Below are 14,710 nucleotides of genomic sequence, written 5' to 3' on the forward strand. Positions count from 1 at the left end.
GCAATAATTCCAGTGACTGGGCTCCTGTCATGACATGATAAAGTCAGGTCATACAACTGCCAGCTTGATTTTTAGTTCCCTCCCGACTTGCACCTGATAAAAGTCTTATCTTTCAAGAGCAAACCTTTACAAGGGTACACCCTGCATAGAAAATGCCATACATAGTTTCCAAGCCAGATAACTAAATGTTCTAAGTGTTCGTTTCTTGACATTAAGATGACCATGAAAAAGGACCAAAAATTTTATTTGTAGAAATTTTGGACAGCTCATTTATGATAAAACTGGGACAAAAACTCATATCCACTGATTTCCAACTCTCTGCTTTTTCTGCCAGATCTCGTTGTCTTCTATAGAATGAACATGTAAATGGGAATCTTGCCTGTGTCAAGAGATGCTTGAAGATCATTGTCGTGGAGCTGTATTTTAAGGGCAGTATCTTCAGTTTTGTTCTTGAGCCAAAAAATTGACAAGCTCAGTCAGGTTCAAATTGTAATAATACAGTCAGATGCCCATATTGTTGTAATTCATGTTTCTTTTTAGGAAAGATTTTATTAAGCCGAAGCAGCCAATTGCCTTTTAGAAAAATTGGACTCTTTAAAGAATAAAGTGCACGTGTTAGCATTCAAGCCCTGTGTTTTGGATTGCCCTCCGTACCTTTTGTGTAGACTCTCTAGTCAATGGCTCTTAAGGAAGAGCACAGCCTATTAATTGGTGCAATTGGTGGGTCAGCTGCCAAATGCGATGAGCCAGTTTCTGCTCACCTATGAATTGGCATGTGTTGGTAGTTCCCACTCAGCCAGCTGATCACACTGCTGCCTACCCTGAATTGGGGCAGAACAACTTTTTATCCAAACTGCCTGGAAGTTGCTGTGGCCAGGGAAGGTGGCAGCTCCTCTCAGGAGCTTTACAGCTTGACTGTTCTTCCCAACTTCTGGTCATCCTCACTGTCCTAAAATGTTGGGAGAAATCCTAGTTCTTGGCTGGCGGCAGTAAATGTCTCAAGTGTGTAAACTTGCAGGGAGGAGCATTCTGCTTCTCCTACGTAGGAAAGTAAACAACTGCCCCAAGTTGACCTAGTGTTACCAAGGGAACCCGCATAGGAGCCTGGTGGTCTGATCCCCCGTGGCACATTGTGATTGGGCAAGAAACCTATGAAATGTATAGCTGTTCCCGCAATAAACGAGTTCGCAGGCTGCTCTCCACAAGCCTGCTTCCACCCAACTCCTGGAGTCTGGGGGTCTTGACTCCATGGCCCTTACCTGCGCCTGAGCTAGCCTGGCACCCCTACACTAAACCATACCTGAGGCAGCAGGGATGGAGAAAAAAGTCTGTCTGTAGTCCCAGCCACTGGACATCCTTCAGTACAGACAGAGAGAAAGCAAGGGAGATTCTGTCCACTGTCCCAGGGAGAAAGGAGATGGGAGTTCTAGTCCTGCTGTCATCCCCAAATGACCAGAGGATCTGAGCAAGTTGCTGTGTTTACCTGGGCTTCCGTTTTCTCACCTCTAATGTGAGAATAATGGAACAGATTTTCTAAAGCACTTTTCCATTTCAAGTCATGAAAATCTGTATGCCTACAAAGATTTTATAGTTAACACTAATTGTGCAAGCCAGATGCCACCTCTCTTGCCACCTTCAAAGCAATCTGTGGAGGGCCTATTTTTTAAATAATGATATTAATTATTATTTGTAGAGAAGAAAAACAAAGACCAGAAGCATCGCTTAATTTGCTCAAGGTCACACAGCGCTAAGGGATAGAATACAGATCTATTTAACAATAGAACTATCTGCCAATGTCTACCATGATTCATGCAGAATAAAAAGAATGAGGGCAGCCACTAGGTTTTCCTACAAGTAGCTTAAATTGTCCCCAAATGATAATGCAACTGACTCTCAAGCACGTCTTCACTTATAGAAAGTCAGGGATAACCAGAGAGATACAAATAAAATGATTCACTTTCCTCATAGCCAGGGTGGGGAAGACCATGCCTCCAACATGGAGTTACAGGTGAGCTGAAGCAGCAAAGTCACATCTCAAAAGGGCAGATGTTTCTGGTTAGCAATAATTTGTTAAGTGGAATCTCCCTTTTTCCAGCCAACCATATTCCACTCTGGTTCCTCCTGCCTATCAAAGAATCCTCAGAACAAAAGGGGATTTCACATATTCAAGACGTGCCAGCTTTATTTTAAGACATTGGCATTTCTGTAGTTGAATTCTGCACACATTTTGAGTTGAAGGAAAGTTGGACTGGATGAAAAGAATTCTAATTAGAAATGGAAGCTTTATCCCAAAGTCTTCCACCACTGACAGATACTTTCTGACACTGGATGAACAATGACACACAGTAACATGGAAACCAGAGCAGAACTTCTTACTCTTGCCTCCATATTGGAATCAACTATGCTGTCCAGGCATTGGGTTCTAATGAGATGCCAGTCATGAGAGCAGCTATTCCAACCCAGATTAACATACATAAACTTGATTTTCCTGGATTTCAAGGTCCACTTTGCTGGACCCTGCATTTATACAATTAGAATCTCTGGATATAGTACCCAATCCCCAGTACTTTTTGGATCCCCTGAGAGATTCCAACATGCAGTCAAGATAGTACATTCCTGCACTAACGGGCCATGAGATAAGTTCACTGGGTTGTCACTAAAAAAATTAATTTGCACAAAACAGATGAGATCAAAGTATGTTACACACTGTAAGGACGGGTATCATTTTGGAGGACTTTGTTTCGCGTGTGCACATGTGCATGCATGTGTATGTAAGGACTTGTAGTGTTCATTCACTGTATCTCTATACCTGATTTTGTGTTGAAATTGATATTCCTGACTGTAGTCTATCTGAATATTTGGCTAACTGAGAGAATCAATAATAGTTCATGACACACCTGAAATCCGTCCAAGGATCCCACAAGCCATTGACCAAATAGCTCATGTACAATTTTATCCAGTCTATTCAGAAGTCTTGAGAGTAGGTAACATGTCTGTGTATGCTATGCCAGTTAATGTCTGGGATTTCTTAGATGCTTTTAAAAACATAAAGTTAGACAATGGGATAATGGACAAGATGATGTTATTATCTTTCAAAACACAGGATAAAAATAAATAAAATAGAGTGTATATATGAAAATATCAGAAACAAGGAACCATATGCTAAGTGTGGAATAATGATAACATAAATAAGATACTAAATGTCATTCATAAATTGATATATTTCTGTATTAAAAGACATAGACCTTTAGATTGAGATTAAAGAGATTAAAAAAAAAAAAAAACAACCTCAGTAGATACATGCTAGGTCATGAAGAATACAAAAGAAGGCTAAATGTGTTTTAAAAAAATGAACAAAGGCATATTATATAAATAAAAATATAGAACTAACAACAAATCACAATGTTAATATTAAAGTAGGATTAAAGGCAAAGACACTAGAAAGAATGAAGAGGATAAATTTATATTGTTAAGGGATACACTGCACAATGATTCTTAAGTAAATGTGACCCCAGTGGCCCCTAACAAAAAAGAAAGCAAAAAGAGAAATTGGGCTGTGTGTGGTGGCACGCTTCTGTAATCCCAGTGGCTTGGGAGGCTGAGGCAGGACGATCGCAAGTTCAGAGCCAGCCTCAGCAACTCAGCAAGGCCCTAAGCAACTTAGCAAAGCCCAGTCTCAAAATAAAACATAAAAAAAGATCTGAGATGTGACTGGATGGTTGAGTGGTCCCGGGTTCAATCCCTGGTTAAAAAAAAAAAAAAAAATGAAAGAAAAAGAAATTGGCAGAAATATAATTGCGTTGAGAAATTTTAACAGATTTCTCCAGCTGTGACAGATACAAAATCAAAAAAAAAAACACTGAAAGGATCAGAAATATATCTGCCTTGTCATCACGAGCTACTGACTTATACTTCTCTTTTAATAAGTGCGGACAGGCTTTATCATGCCTTCCACATTTCACATATACGCACTTCACCTTTTTTATTTTTTTCTTTTTAATACTGGGGATTGAATGCAGCCCCCACACATGCATTTTGAAGGGACGCTGCAACATAACCTGACAAAACATTTTTGAAATCTGTACCCGACAGAATAGTTCAAAAAGATGGCAAGAGGTGAATTTCTGAGGTATTTCTTCCAACAAGATGCAGTTTCAATGCCATGATCTGCACATGGATCCATGATCCAGGAATCTCAAATAAGTTGTGCTTTTCATGTTTTGCACTTTATATTTATTGTCTTTTGACTTTCAAATAAGCCCCTAGATTTCAAAAGAAATTAGCCCATGTAAAACAGGAACAAATCCCCCTAACATAGCAATTATATTTAATTCATTAGCTACACCTCAAGGGGAAGACAGGCCATCGATTTTCACGAAAGGTTTCACCTTAGAGAAAACAAGCAGAACATTGAGCGATAATGTTGCAAGACTAAGAAGAGCCAGCCTTCACCATCACTGTGTTTGAAAAATAAAGACATTATAATGTATCCACTGAGCAGACTCTAGCATAAAACCACTGGTTTTTAAACTACTCCAACTAAGACTAGCTGAGATTGCATGAGTTAAAACTGTACATAAATTTTTGTCGAAATGGAAAAGCTAATCCTAAAATTCATAAAGAACTTTTAGAAACCCAAATGGCCAAAAACAATCTTGAAGAACAAAGTTCAGTCTCGTAGTTTCTAACTTCAAAATGTACAATGAAATGACAGTAATTGAAAGTGTGTTGTCACCCTAAGGATGGATGTATAGTTCAATGGGATAAGATTGAGTTTCTAAAAGAAATCAATGATTAATTGATTTCTGAGAAAGGATCCAAGACTATTAAAGAGGCAATGAATAAAATTTTCAGTAAGTGTTTCTGGGACAACTGGGATTTCCATGTGCAAAAGGATGAAGTTGGACTTTATCAAAAGTAAAAACTTTCATGCATCAAAGGATGCTATCAAAAGTAACAAGACAACCCACAGAATGGAAGAAAATCTTTGCAAATTATATGTCTAACAATAGATAATATCCAGAACACAGAAAGGATGCTCATGACTCAACAACAAAAACACTTTAAAAATAAAAATGGACTAAGGATTAAACAAACATTTGTCCAAAGAATATATACAAAATACAAAACCACATGAAAAGCTCAACACCCATTAATAGTAGAGAAATACAAATCAAAACCACAATGAAATTCCATGTTAGAATCTCTATAGGATGGCTACAGAGAGTCTCAACTCATGATGGCTTATGATTTTAAGCAAATGATGATGTGAGAGTACACCCATAGAACCATACTTTCAGTATTCAATAAATTACTCAATGCTTTATAATATAAAATAGGCTTTATGTTAGATGGTTTGGCCCACCTTGGGGCTAATGTGTGTGTTGAGGTAGGATAAGCTGAGCTATGAGGTTCAGCAGGTTAGTTGTATTAATGCATTTTTTACTTATAATATTTTCATAACAGCTTTCCCCTTTGTAAGTTGAAAACATCATAAATCAAAGTGGCTTTCCCATTGTAAGTAGAACAGCAGCTGTAATTTTAAAAAAATGAAAAATGACAAGGGTCAACAAACACATGGAGAAATTGGAGCCCTCATGCACTATTGGTGGGAATGCAAAATGGTAGACTCCTGTGGAAAACAGTTCAGTGGTTCCTCAACAAACTGAACACAATACTGTGGTCCAACAATTCTACCTCTAAGTATATATCCATGAGTACTGAAAATGTGTGTTCCAACCAAATTAGTACAGGAATATTCAGAGCAGCACAATTCATAATAGCCAAAAAGTAGAAACAACCCAAATTTTTATCCAATGATGAATGAATAAACATTTTTGGTTTATCCATAAAATGGAACAATACTTAGCCATGAAAACAACTGAATACAGTATACTATGATGTGGATAGATGATACTGAAACACATTATCTGAAGTGAAAGAAGCCATGTGCAAAACGCTACCGATCACATTGTTCTATTACATGAAATAGACAAAATAGGTAGATCTATAGAGATAGAAAGAGAACCGTAGGTGGCCCAGGGGCTGTGCAAATAGGAATGATGAGTGACTGGCAATGGGTTTGGATTTCCTTTTAGAGTAATGAAGATGTTCTGAAACAAGATAGTGGTGGCAAAGGTGTAATGGGAATTATTAAATGCTACCAAATCAGATGCTGAAAAGTAGTCACAAGGGTGGACACTGTGTCATATGTTTTTCACTCTAAGTGAAAAATGTAAATGTATGTTAGTCACTGGCACAGAGTGAGTGCTTTATCTATGTCGACTCTTGTCATTCAGAACCTAACTCCCTACAGAACCTAACATTGTATACAAATCTAGGGATAAACTGCTCTGCTCTGATTGTGCACCCCCAAATCCATCTGTTGAAATTGAATGGCTACTGTGATAGTGTTAAGAGCAGGGCCTTTAAGAGAGATTAAGTCGGGAGGGCTTTGGGTTATGGCCTTGAGGAACTGGGTTTGTTTCCTTCCACCATGTGAGGACACAGCACTGTTCCCCTCTGGAGAAGCAGCATCTTGAATCAGAGAACGACCTTCCCCAGACACCAATCCCATCACACCTTGATCTTAGACTTGTCAGCTTCCAGAACCATGAGTAATAAATTTCTATTGCTTGTACATTTCCCAGGCTCAGGTATTTTGTTATAGCAACACAAACAGACTAAGCCATGAGCATATCAAAGTGTATCAAATATGAATCTATAGAACTTTGTCAAACTATAAAGACTTCACCTCTTTTCCAGGGTTTCCATGTAATAATTTGGGTTACAAAGAAATTCTTAATAAATATCCCAAAGTAAAAATTACATAGACAGTAGAATCTAATCCAATACAATAAATAAAATGAGAAATTCATGTGGAAAAAAAGTTAAGAAAAAAGATAGTTAAAGGGAAAAAAAATTTAAACCCTGCAATACCTTAGAAAACTAATATTGATTACAGCACAATATTCTATAGTGGTCAACTAATTTAAACCAGGGTAGGAGAGATAGTTCAATATTAAAATATCCATTGATGAAACTCATCACTTCAACATATTAAAGAATGAGAATTTAATGATATCAGTAAAGGTTAAGATAAACACAAGGCTGAGAGATATTCTTGAAGAAAATAAGGCAAAAGCTTGGAAAAAGCCTTTAATATACTGGGAATAAAAGATACTCTTCTCTCTCTCTCTCTCTCTCTCTCTTACGGTAGTAGTCAGGAACTTTATTATTAACATGCCATTGGGCCATAGGATTAAACATTCAAAGTTTCAACTATGGTACAGTATAGGTAAGAATATTGGTATTTTATAGAATTCAGTATCTTTCCTGATTAAATTTCTTGGCTTAGGACTACATACAGATTATCTACTGAAAGCAGGATGAATTGGATCCCTAGCACCACACACACACACACACACACACACACACACAAGGAGGAGACATAACTGATGGTCAGACATTCATATTCTAGACAGGGCAAAGATGACTACCATCCTTATGATATCTATATAGCAGTTTTAGAAGTTTTAACAAGTGTGATACAAGAAGTGACTATAAATATTTAAAGTGAAGAAACACATTATCATTTTTATGAAGAACATGATTATCTAATTGGGAAACCGAAGAGAAGCAGTTATTACAACAAATAAAGATTAGTGATGAACATACACGGAGCAATAGATTCATCTTCCTTCATCAATAACCAGTTTGAAAAGATAATGAAGATATTTTGATTAGGACAATAAAAATGTATAAAATTAATCTTAAGAAAATATATAAAATTTATCTGAAGAAAAGGTCAAACTCTTCAAAGGACATCAAGGAAGACACAGCTCTGGGAAGACATGCTCCTGATTTGAAGGTTTATTATGATGATTTTTATTATGATAATTAATTCCTTGAAGTCTTTTCTATCCTGATAACACTGGACCAATGATGTGTCTAAGGAACAACTTTCTCAAATGATTCTGAAACCGGAGAAATAGAGAACCTAGTTTCTGGTGAGAGCCAGGTGGCCTGTTGCAGACAAATCCCCCTTTCACCATAAGAGTTGGGCAGACTTACAATCTAGGGAGGGTCAAAGAGGTTCCCAGGACAACAAGCCCTCCACGTGGAGAGGAGAAGCAGCGAGAGGGAGTCTGGCATTCACCACCAGCTTTCCTCTGGAGACATTTACAGATGGGCTATCCCTGGAAGGACGGATGGCCAGAAGCAGGAATAAGCCCTTTAAAAGACAACGCTGATTGTGACTCAGCTCAGTTGCTGGGTGGGTTGAGCTCACTTTCCTTCTCCAGGACCTAAACTTTGCCCTTACTAGTCTTACCTGACTCTAATCTTGACTCTGATGGATCCTATTTGTGTTAAAGTTTTTAATATTTTATCCACTGTGGATTAAAAAAAAAAACAAAAAAACTTAGTTTGGGGTTCTAAACTATTGCATTAAAACAGCATTGTCATCTTCCTTATTAAGCTTTGGTTTGCCCCCTTGAATTTGGGGCCCTGGGTGAGTGCAACATGTCTCCTCCTGGTCCCAATTCTGACTTCTGCACTCTGAATGAGTGCATCCAAGTGAACGCATGTTAAAAAGTGACAGAGACATGGTTCACTTTCACTGATAATCAAGGAAATAGAAGTGGACATGCAAGGACACACATCTTTCACGCGTATTTGCAAAGAAGGGAAGATTCCTAAAGCAGTCTGTGGAGACTGCGAAGGTGGATGCACTCATGATTCACTGATGGGTGCCTAAGAGAGGATGACTTTTTAAGAAGTAAATTTGGTAGCATATGAATCAAAACCTGTAAAGTGTGCAGACTCTGATGGAGAAAAAGGAGTCGAACAACGTGCCCATCACCGTGTCGTTTAAAAGACGGTGAAGCAGAAACGAATATTCAAAAGCGGAGTCAACCACGTTTTGTGCACCTGAGGTAACACTGCAAAAGGGCTAATAGGTATATTAAAGATCTTCCCTGTCCACGCGCCTGCCATGACCTTCACACACCCTTGAAGGAACGTCTAAAGGGGGCTGACTTCTCCAGAGGTTTGGTTCACTCACAAGAATTCAGTCATTCATTTATCAAAGGCCATTACTCTTCCCTCCAGGGATCTGGCTAGTTCTTGTGGGGAAGAAGTGCCCTTGAGGGGATCACTAGGTCATGCAGGTTGTTAGAGCAGAGCTTTTTTGTTCTAATTTGTATTTAGGGAAACCCACTGGGAATAAGACTTTGGAGTCTCACTGCGGAGAGGCCGCAGTGTCCGGGACTTCCCTAAAATGCTGCCCTGGGAACCCCCAGCTACATGGTGTGAGTGTTTCTCAGCAGTTGGTGATGTATTTTCTTCTCTCTCTCTCTCTCTCTCTCCCTCTTTCTCTCTCCCTCTCTCTCTCTCTCTCTCTCTCTCTCTCTCTCTCTCTCTCTCTCTCTCTCTCTCTCTCTCTCTCTCTCTCTCTCTCTCTCTCTCTCTCTCTCTCTCTCTCCCTTTCTCTCTCTCTCCCTCTTCTCTCTCTCTCGCCTATCACTTTTGCTTTTTGCTCTTGCTTCTGTATTATTACTAAGATAAATGCTATCTTGTATAAAGAGGGTGTCTTTATTGCCTGTCCAATACAACCTGCGAAATTCAGCTGCACACATAGATAATGCTTTAATGTTACAAGGGTGCAGCCACTAAAATGTTCTATATGTGTATTTTTTAATATTGAAAAAAGGCTGAATGAAGAAAAGGCAGGTTTCGGAGTACTACAAAGAATAGTCTTAACTATACCTTTATAAACATACATAGGAAAAAATATCTGAGAAAGTCTTACCATAATGTCAACAATGCTTATTTCTAGCTAGTATACCAAATAATTATTATCCCCTTTCAGTGAAAGATGTTGGTTAAGCAGGAGGTTCTGCAGTCTAACTGTCTGGGTTTGTGTCCCACTTCACTGCTCACTGCTCTGTGACCTTACACAAGTTTTAAAAATTTCATGAACTTCTGTTTTTATTTTCTTAATCTGTGTAATGGGGATAACATCTACTCTACAGAATTATTGTCAGGATACAATGAAATAAATCACGTAGAGAAGGCTCAGCATGTTGCCTGGTAGAACTACTGATATCTGTAAATTCTCATTTTTCCAAGACAGAGATGTGAAATCTTAAAATATATGTCATAACCCTACTAAAACAGAAACAATACGAATCAAATTTCTTCAGGTCAGGTGTTTGTGATATCGAGAACTCATTTTGTCTACCACTGGCTGCTTGGATGTAATGATAGTCTCCCTGGGAAGGCAGCACACACCTTGGAGGGAAACTCAGTCATTCTGCTCTGGAGTCTCAAATTGGTGAATTTGACTCTGATCTAAAACATCAAAGGAGACATAGCTGCAGCGATCTCGAGATGGCCCTTTGCACTGGTGGAGGGGGGGCACGGTGTCGGGAGGCTGAGGGAAGGGTGGACCATGTTTTCTGCCTTGTCAGCTTAGAATCCCACGGGGGTTGTTCACTGCTCTGAGTCAGGCTGGACCAGAACACCGCCTGATTCCTGGAATGTGGTAGAAGTTTTCTGGGCAATTATATGTCCTAAAGTTCTATTTGCAACCTTTTTTTTCTTTAATTTTTTTTTTTTTATTGTAAACAAATGGGATACAAGTTGTTTCTGTTTGTACATGGCGTAAGGGCATACCATTTGTGTAATCATAAATTTACATAGGGTAATGTTGTTTGATTCATTCTGTTATTTTTTCCCTTCACCCCACTCTTCCCACCCCTCTTTTCCCTCTATACAGTCCTTCCTCCCTCCATTCTTGCCCCCCTCCCTAACCCTAACTCTAACCCTAACACTAACCCCTCCCTCCCCCCATTATGTGTCCTCATCTACTTATTAGTGATATCATTCGACCTTTGGTTTTTTGAGTATTTGCGACCTTTTTCTGATAGTTTTAGTTACTGGAGGTAAGGCTTGGTAATGAATAATAGAAACAAGCCCTATAAAATCTAAAAATGGGGAAAGCATCAGCATTGGGTTTTCTGTGTTCCCTGTCAGTTCCTTCTCTTTGCTGTACCAGTTCCCCTGAATCAGTTCCATCCTGCAACCTAACCAAGTTTATTTGAGTAATAATAACCATAATGAAAGAATATTGTGTTCATTTTCTTCCATTAGTGCTTATCAACTGCTCTTGATGATACAGACCTCTTAGCAAGCAGAGATTATATTTATTTAGTTTACTTTTAAAATATTTAAAACTTCCTCCTTGTATTATATGATCCTCTTTGCAGAAAATTCAGAAAGTATTAAGAAGCAGAAAAAAAAAGTTGCCTGCAATACCATCACCTAGAGATCACTTTGGAGGATTTCTTTCCATATTTAGTTTTAGTTCATTTATCAGAAAACCGCACGAAGTACTTACTAAAGATCTGAATATGATAACATTGGCTGAAATTTTATGAAAAAATATAGGCCCTACCTGTGCTTAGCGGTGGGGAAGAAACTTGATAACTTTCTGTTGTAATTGTAGTGTTGGCACTTGATGTAAAAAAATAACCTGTAAAGATGAGGTGGAGAAATTACTTAAAATGCACTTCCCTCAAGCTGCAAAATATCATCCAACTATTCACTTAACAGAGGATTAATATCCACAATGCATACGGATTCAACAGTCTTAAGAACAACAAAAACCAAGTGTCCAATTAAAAATGTGCAAATGATCCAAATAAATGCTTTTCAAAAGAAGAAATACAAACAGCCAACAAATAAATGAAAGAATGCTCATTATCATTAACCATCAGGGAAATGCAAATTAAAACCCAGGATAACATCTCACCCCAATTAGAATAGCTATTTAAAAAACATAAATGCTGGAGGTGTGGAGAAAGAGTAACCCTTATACATTGTTGGGAATGTAAATCAGTACAACCACTATAAAGAACAGTCAGTGTAGGTTCCTCCTACATATGGTGTAGATCTACCATATGATCCAGCAATTCCATTTCTGGGTATACATCCAAAGGAAACGAAGTCAGTATACCAAAGAGATACCTCAACACGCATGTTTATTGTAGCACCGTTCACAGTGGCTGAGATATGGAATCAGCCTGGGTGCCCATCAAGAGATGAATGGGTAAAGAAAACGTGGTAGTGTATACAATGGAGTACTACTCAGCTGTGCACCCAGATTTGTTCCCTAGTCCATCATGATTAGAAAAACCAATATCTGTGTTAATGATATATTAATACTTACTAATTATGATAATTACCATAGATAATATGGAGTAAACAGGACTTTACCTTGTATGAGGCACTGGAGTAAGTGCACCACATTAAATACTTTGATTAGTACCTCTGCTATTGCTGGGAGGGAGATACCAACATTGCCAGCATTTTCCAGAGGAGCACATTAAAGCAAAGAGGGGTAGGTAATGTTCCCCCAACTTCCGAATGTGGAAGCAGCTTTAAATACAGTTCTCTCTGTGCTCTTAATTGGTCCTCTCTTCCACCCCCTAGAATATCTTAGACAATGCTGGGTCTCTTCCCTATAAGTACAAAAGATCCTTAGCATTTGTTCTAAATCCATCCAGGGCAATGTCTATGTGCCTATGGGCTAAAAAGACTTCAAGTAACTGTCTGCCTCTTATTCATGTGGTGGGTGCTAGTATTTCCAACACAAATACACTGAATTTGAGCAGACCTTACCTACAATGTCCTCGGAGGTAAAAAATAAGATTAATTTAATAGAATTTAATAATACTTCCATGCCATTTCTTTATTTTAACGAATCAATTAGATTTCTTACCAAACTACGTAACACTGAAGTCAATAAGAATTTTGTGTGTTGTTTTAATTTTTCCTGCATCTGACTTCAGTAAACAGATTCACAGAGAGAGAAAACAATTCCCCCATGATTTCAGAGTTCAAGCTTATGGCTTGTCCATTTTTGGCAGGAGAAGTAGGAAATTATACTTACTGAAAACAGAGAACCATATATTTACTATAACTTCCATTAATAATCCTTTAATTTGGAAATTAATCTTCACAATTCAAACCAAGCCACAACTTTATTCATGCAAAGATATGTCTCATATTTGATAAAATGTTTTCAATTCTAGCTAGGGTTAGTATTGAAGAAGGCTTCTTCTACTTGAAAACCACTGAGTCCGCCCCCAATTCTGGATGCCCTTATGCCACTTCCCCCCTACTCTCAGTTGAATCCCAATTAAATCCATCTACCAGACTGGAATCTGAACTGCTATTCACTTAAACTTATTTAAGTAAGATAAAAATAAAATGAGGGCATTTCACATTTAATCCATGAGCTCATGTCCAAAACAATAGCATCAAGCTGAAACAAAAGTCTCTTACCTGACAATAGAAACGCAACAGTTATTTTCTCATACATCGTGGGGTTACGAGCTGGCTTGCAAAGTCAGTGCAAGAAAACCACCAAGGAGGACCGAAAGTGTCAGCATCTGGCCCCACGTAGACTCTGTTATCTTTCCTGCCCACTGGTCGTGAGGCTGCTGTTGGTTGATAGGCTTTGGGCCACATTTTAAATGATGCCAAGTTGTTAAGCGCCTGTTACTAAAGATACTCAAATTCTTGCTTAACTGTAACTATGAAAGTGGTAAGTAAAATCCTCAAGGAACTGGTTGCTATATGCTAAGTTTACTTTGCATAAGTTAAGTGGGCATGGTGAGTTAGTAGCCAAGACCCACAAAGAATCAGACAAAGAATCAGACTGAAGAGACCGAAGATCAGAGCACAGGTCAGGTTACTGTGAAATTACGAGTCTTCTCATTTATATGTGCAGAGCCTCGCGGTTCTAGATGGAGTGATCTCTTCTACGTTTGAGAACTTGACCTACTCTTTGAGCACTCTGAGGTTTGCAAAAACTCTGAAACTCATGACAGGCCAAATAACAATAGAAGAGACATGGGACAATAGAAATGAATTAATACCAAGACAACAAATGCAAATGCTCAAAACCGAAAACAAACAGAAACCCCAAATCTCCTTGTAAAGCACAATAACATCACAAGTGTGGAAATCTTAAGAAGATCATTGTCAAAAGGAAAGAGAACAAAGAAATATAGATCATAGGCCGCTCCTCCGTGAGGGTTGGGTCCAGGAGAGCAGCAGATGCTCTGCTGGAGGTCCCCTGGAGCCAGTCGGCTCTGGGTAACCTTGCGTTGACACAGATTTATAGTCTCTTTCCTTCCAGTGAGCGTGTTGACTCTGCCTGGCTCAACTGAAGAAAGGGAAATCCCACTGGGGGGTTCTCTGGAAGGGAGGCCAGATTCAGCCACAGGTACCGGGTGTGTGGACCAGAGCGGCAGAGTGACCTCTAGTGGTACAGCTGCGTAATGGAAGGAAAATGTGAGTCCTGGAAAGGCCCAAGAAAAAATACAGATCGGATGACGCTTTTTTCTTTCAGACATCTCCCCAGACTTCTTTAAATTCTTGCAAAAACACATGTTTGGGATTATCATAAAACCCTGCTTAGGAGATGCATCATGCAAATGTGTTAGACAAATCCACTTAGCTTTAGAGAGTTTTCACTCTGTGCCTCAAGAAAAGCAAATACTTGTGAGACATTGAATCAAATATAATAACCTCATCACAATTTCTTGGCACTATGTGTCTTCAGGATATTTTTTTCCTAACTGTCATTGGATGAGTCACTGCTATGACATGATCAAGCAGAAAGATGAGAATATCATAC

The 14,710-nt window shown here is 38.7% G+C and overlaps 1 protein-coding gene across 1 annotated transcript in view; it reads right to left on the bottom strand.

Annotated features, from left to right (window-relative positions):
• The window catches only part of GYPA (glycophorin A (MNS blood group)), a 29,412-nt gene extending 15,241 nt beyond the window's left edge, over positions 1–14,171 (bottom strand). The window contains exons 1-3 of the mRNA XM_079154176.1: positions 13,775–14,171; positions 13,351–13,563; positions 11,459–11,536 (exon numbers count right to left, since the gene is read on the bottom strand). Of these exons, the coding sequence (XP_079010302.1) occupies positions 11,459–11,536; positions 13,351–13,387 (115 nt within the window). The 5' untranslated portion in view covers positions 13,388–13,563; positions 13,775–14,171. The remainder of the gene's footprint in view (positions 1–11,458; positions 11,537–13,350; positions 13,564–13,774) is intronic.
• Positions 14,172–14,710: the final 539 nt, after the last annotated feature.

This window comes from Sciurus vulgaris (assembly GCF_902686455.1).
Source record: "Sciurus vulgaris genome assembly, chromosome: 9".
NCBI classification, from domain to species: Eukaryota; Metazoa; Chordata; class Mammalia; order Rodentia; family Sciuridae; genus Sciurus; species Sciurus vulgaris.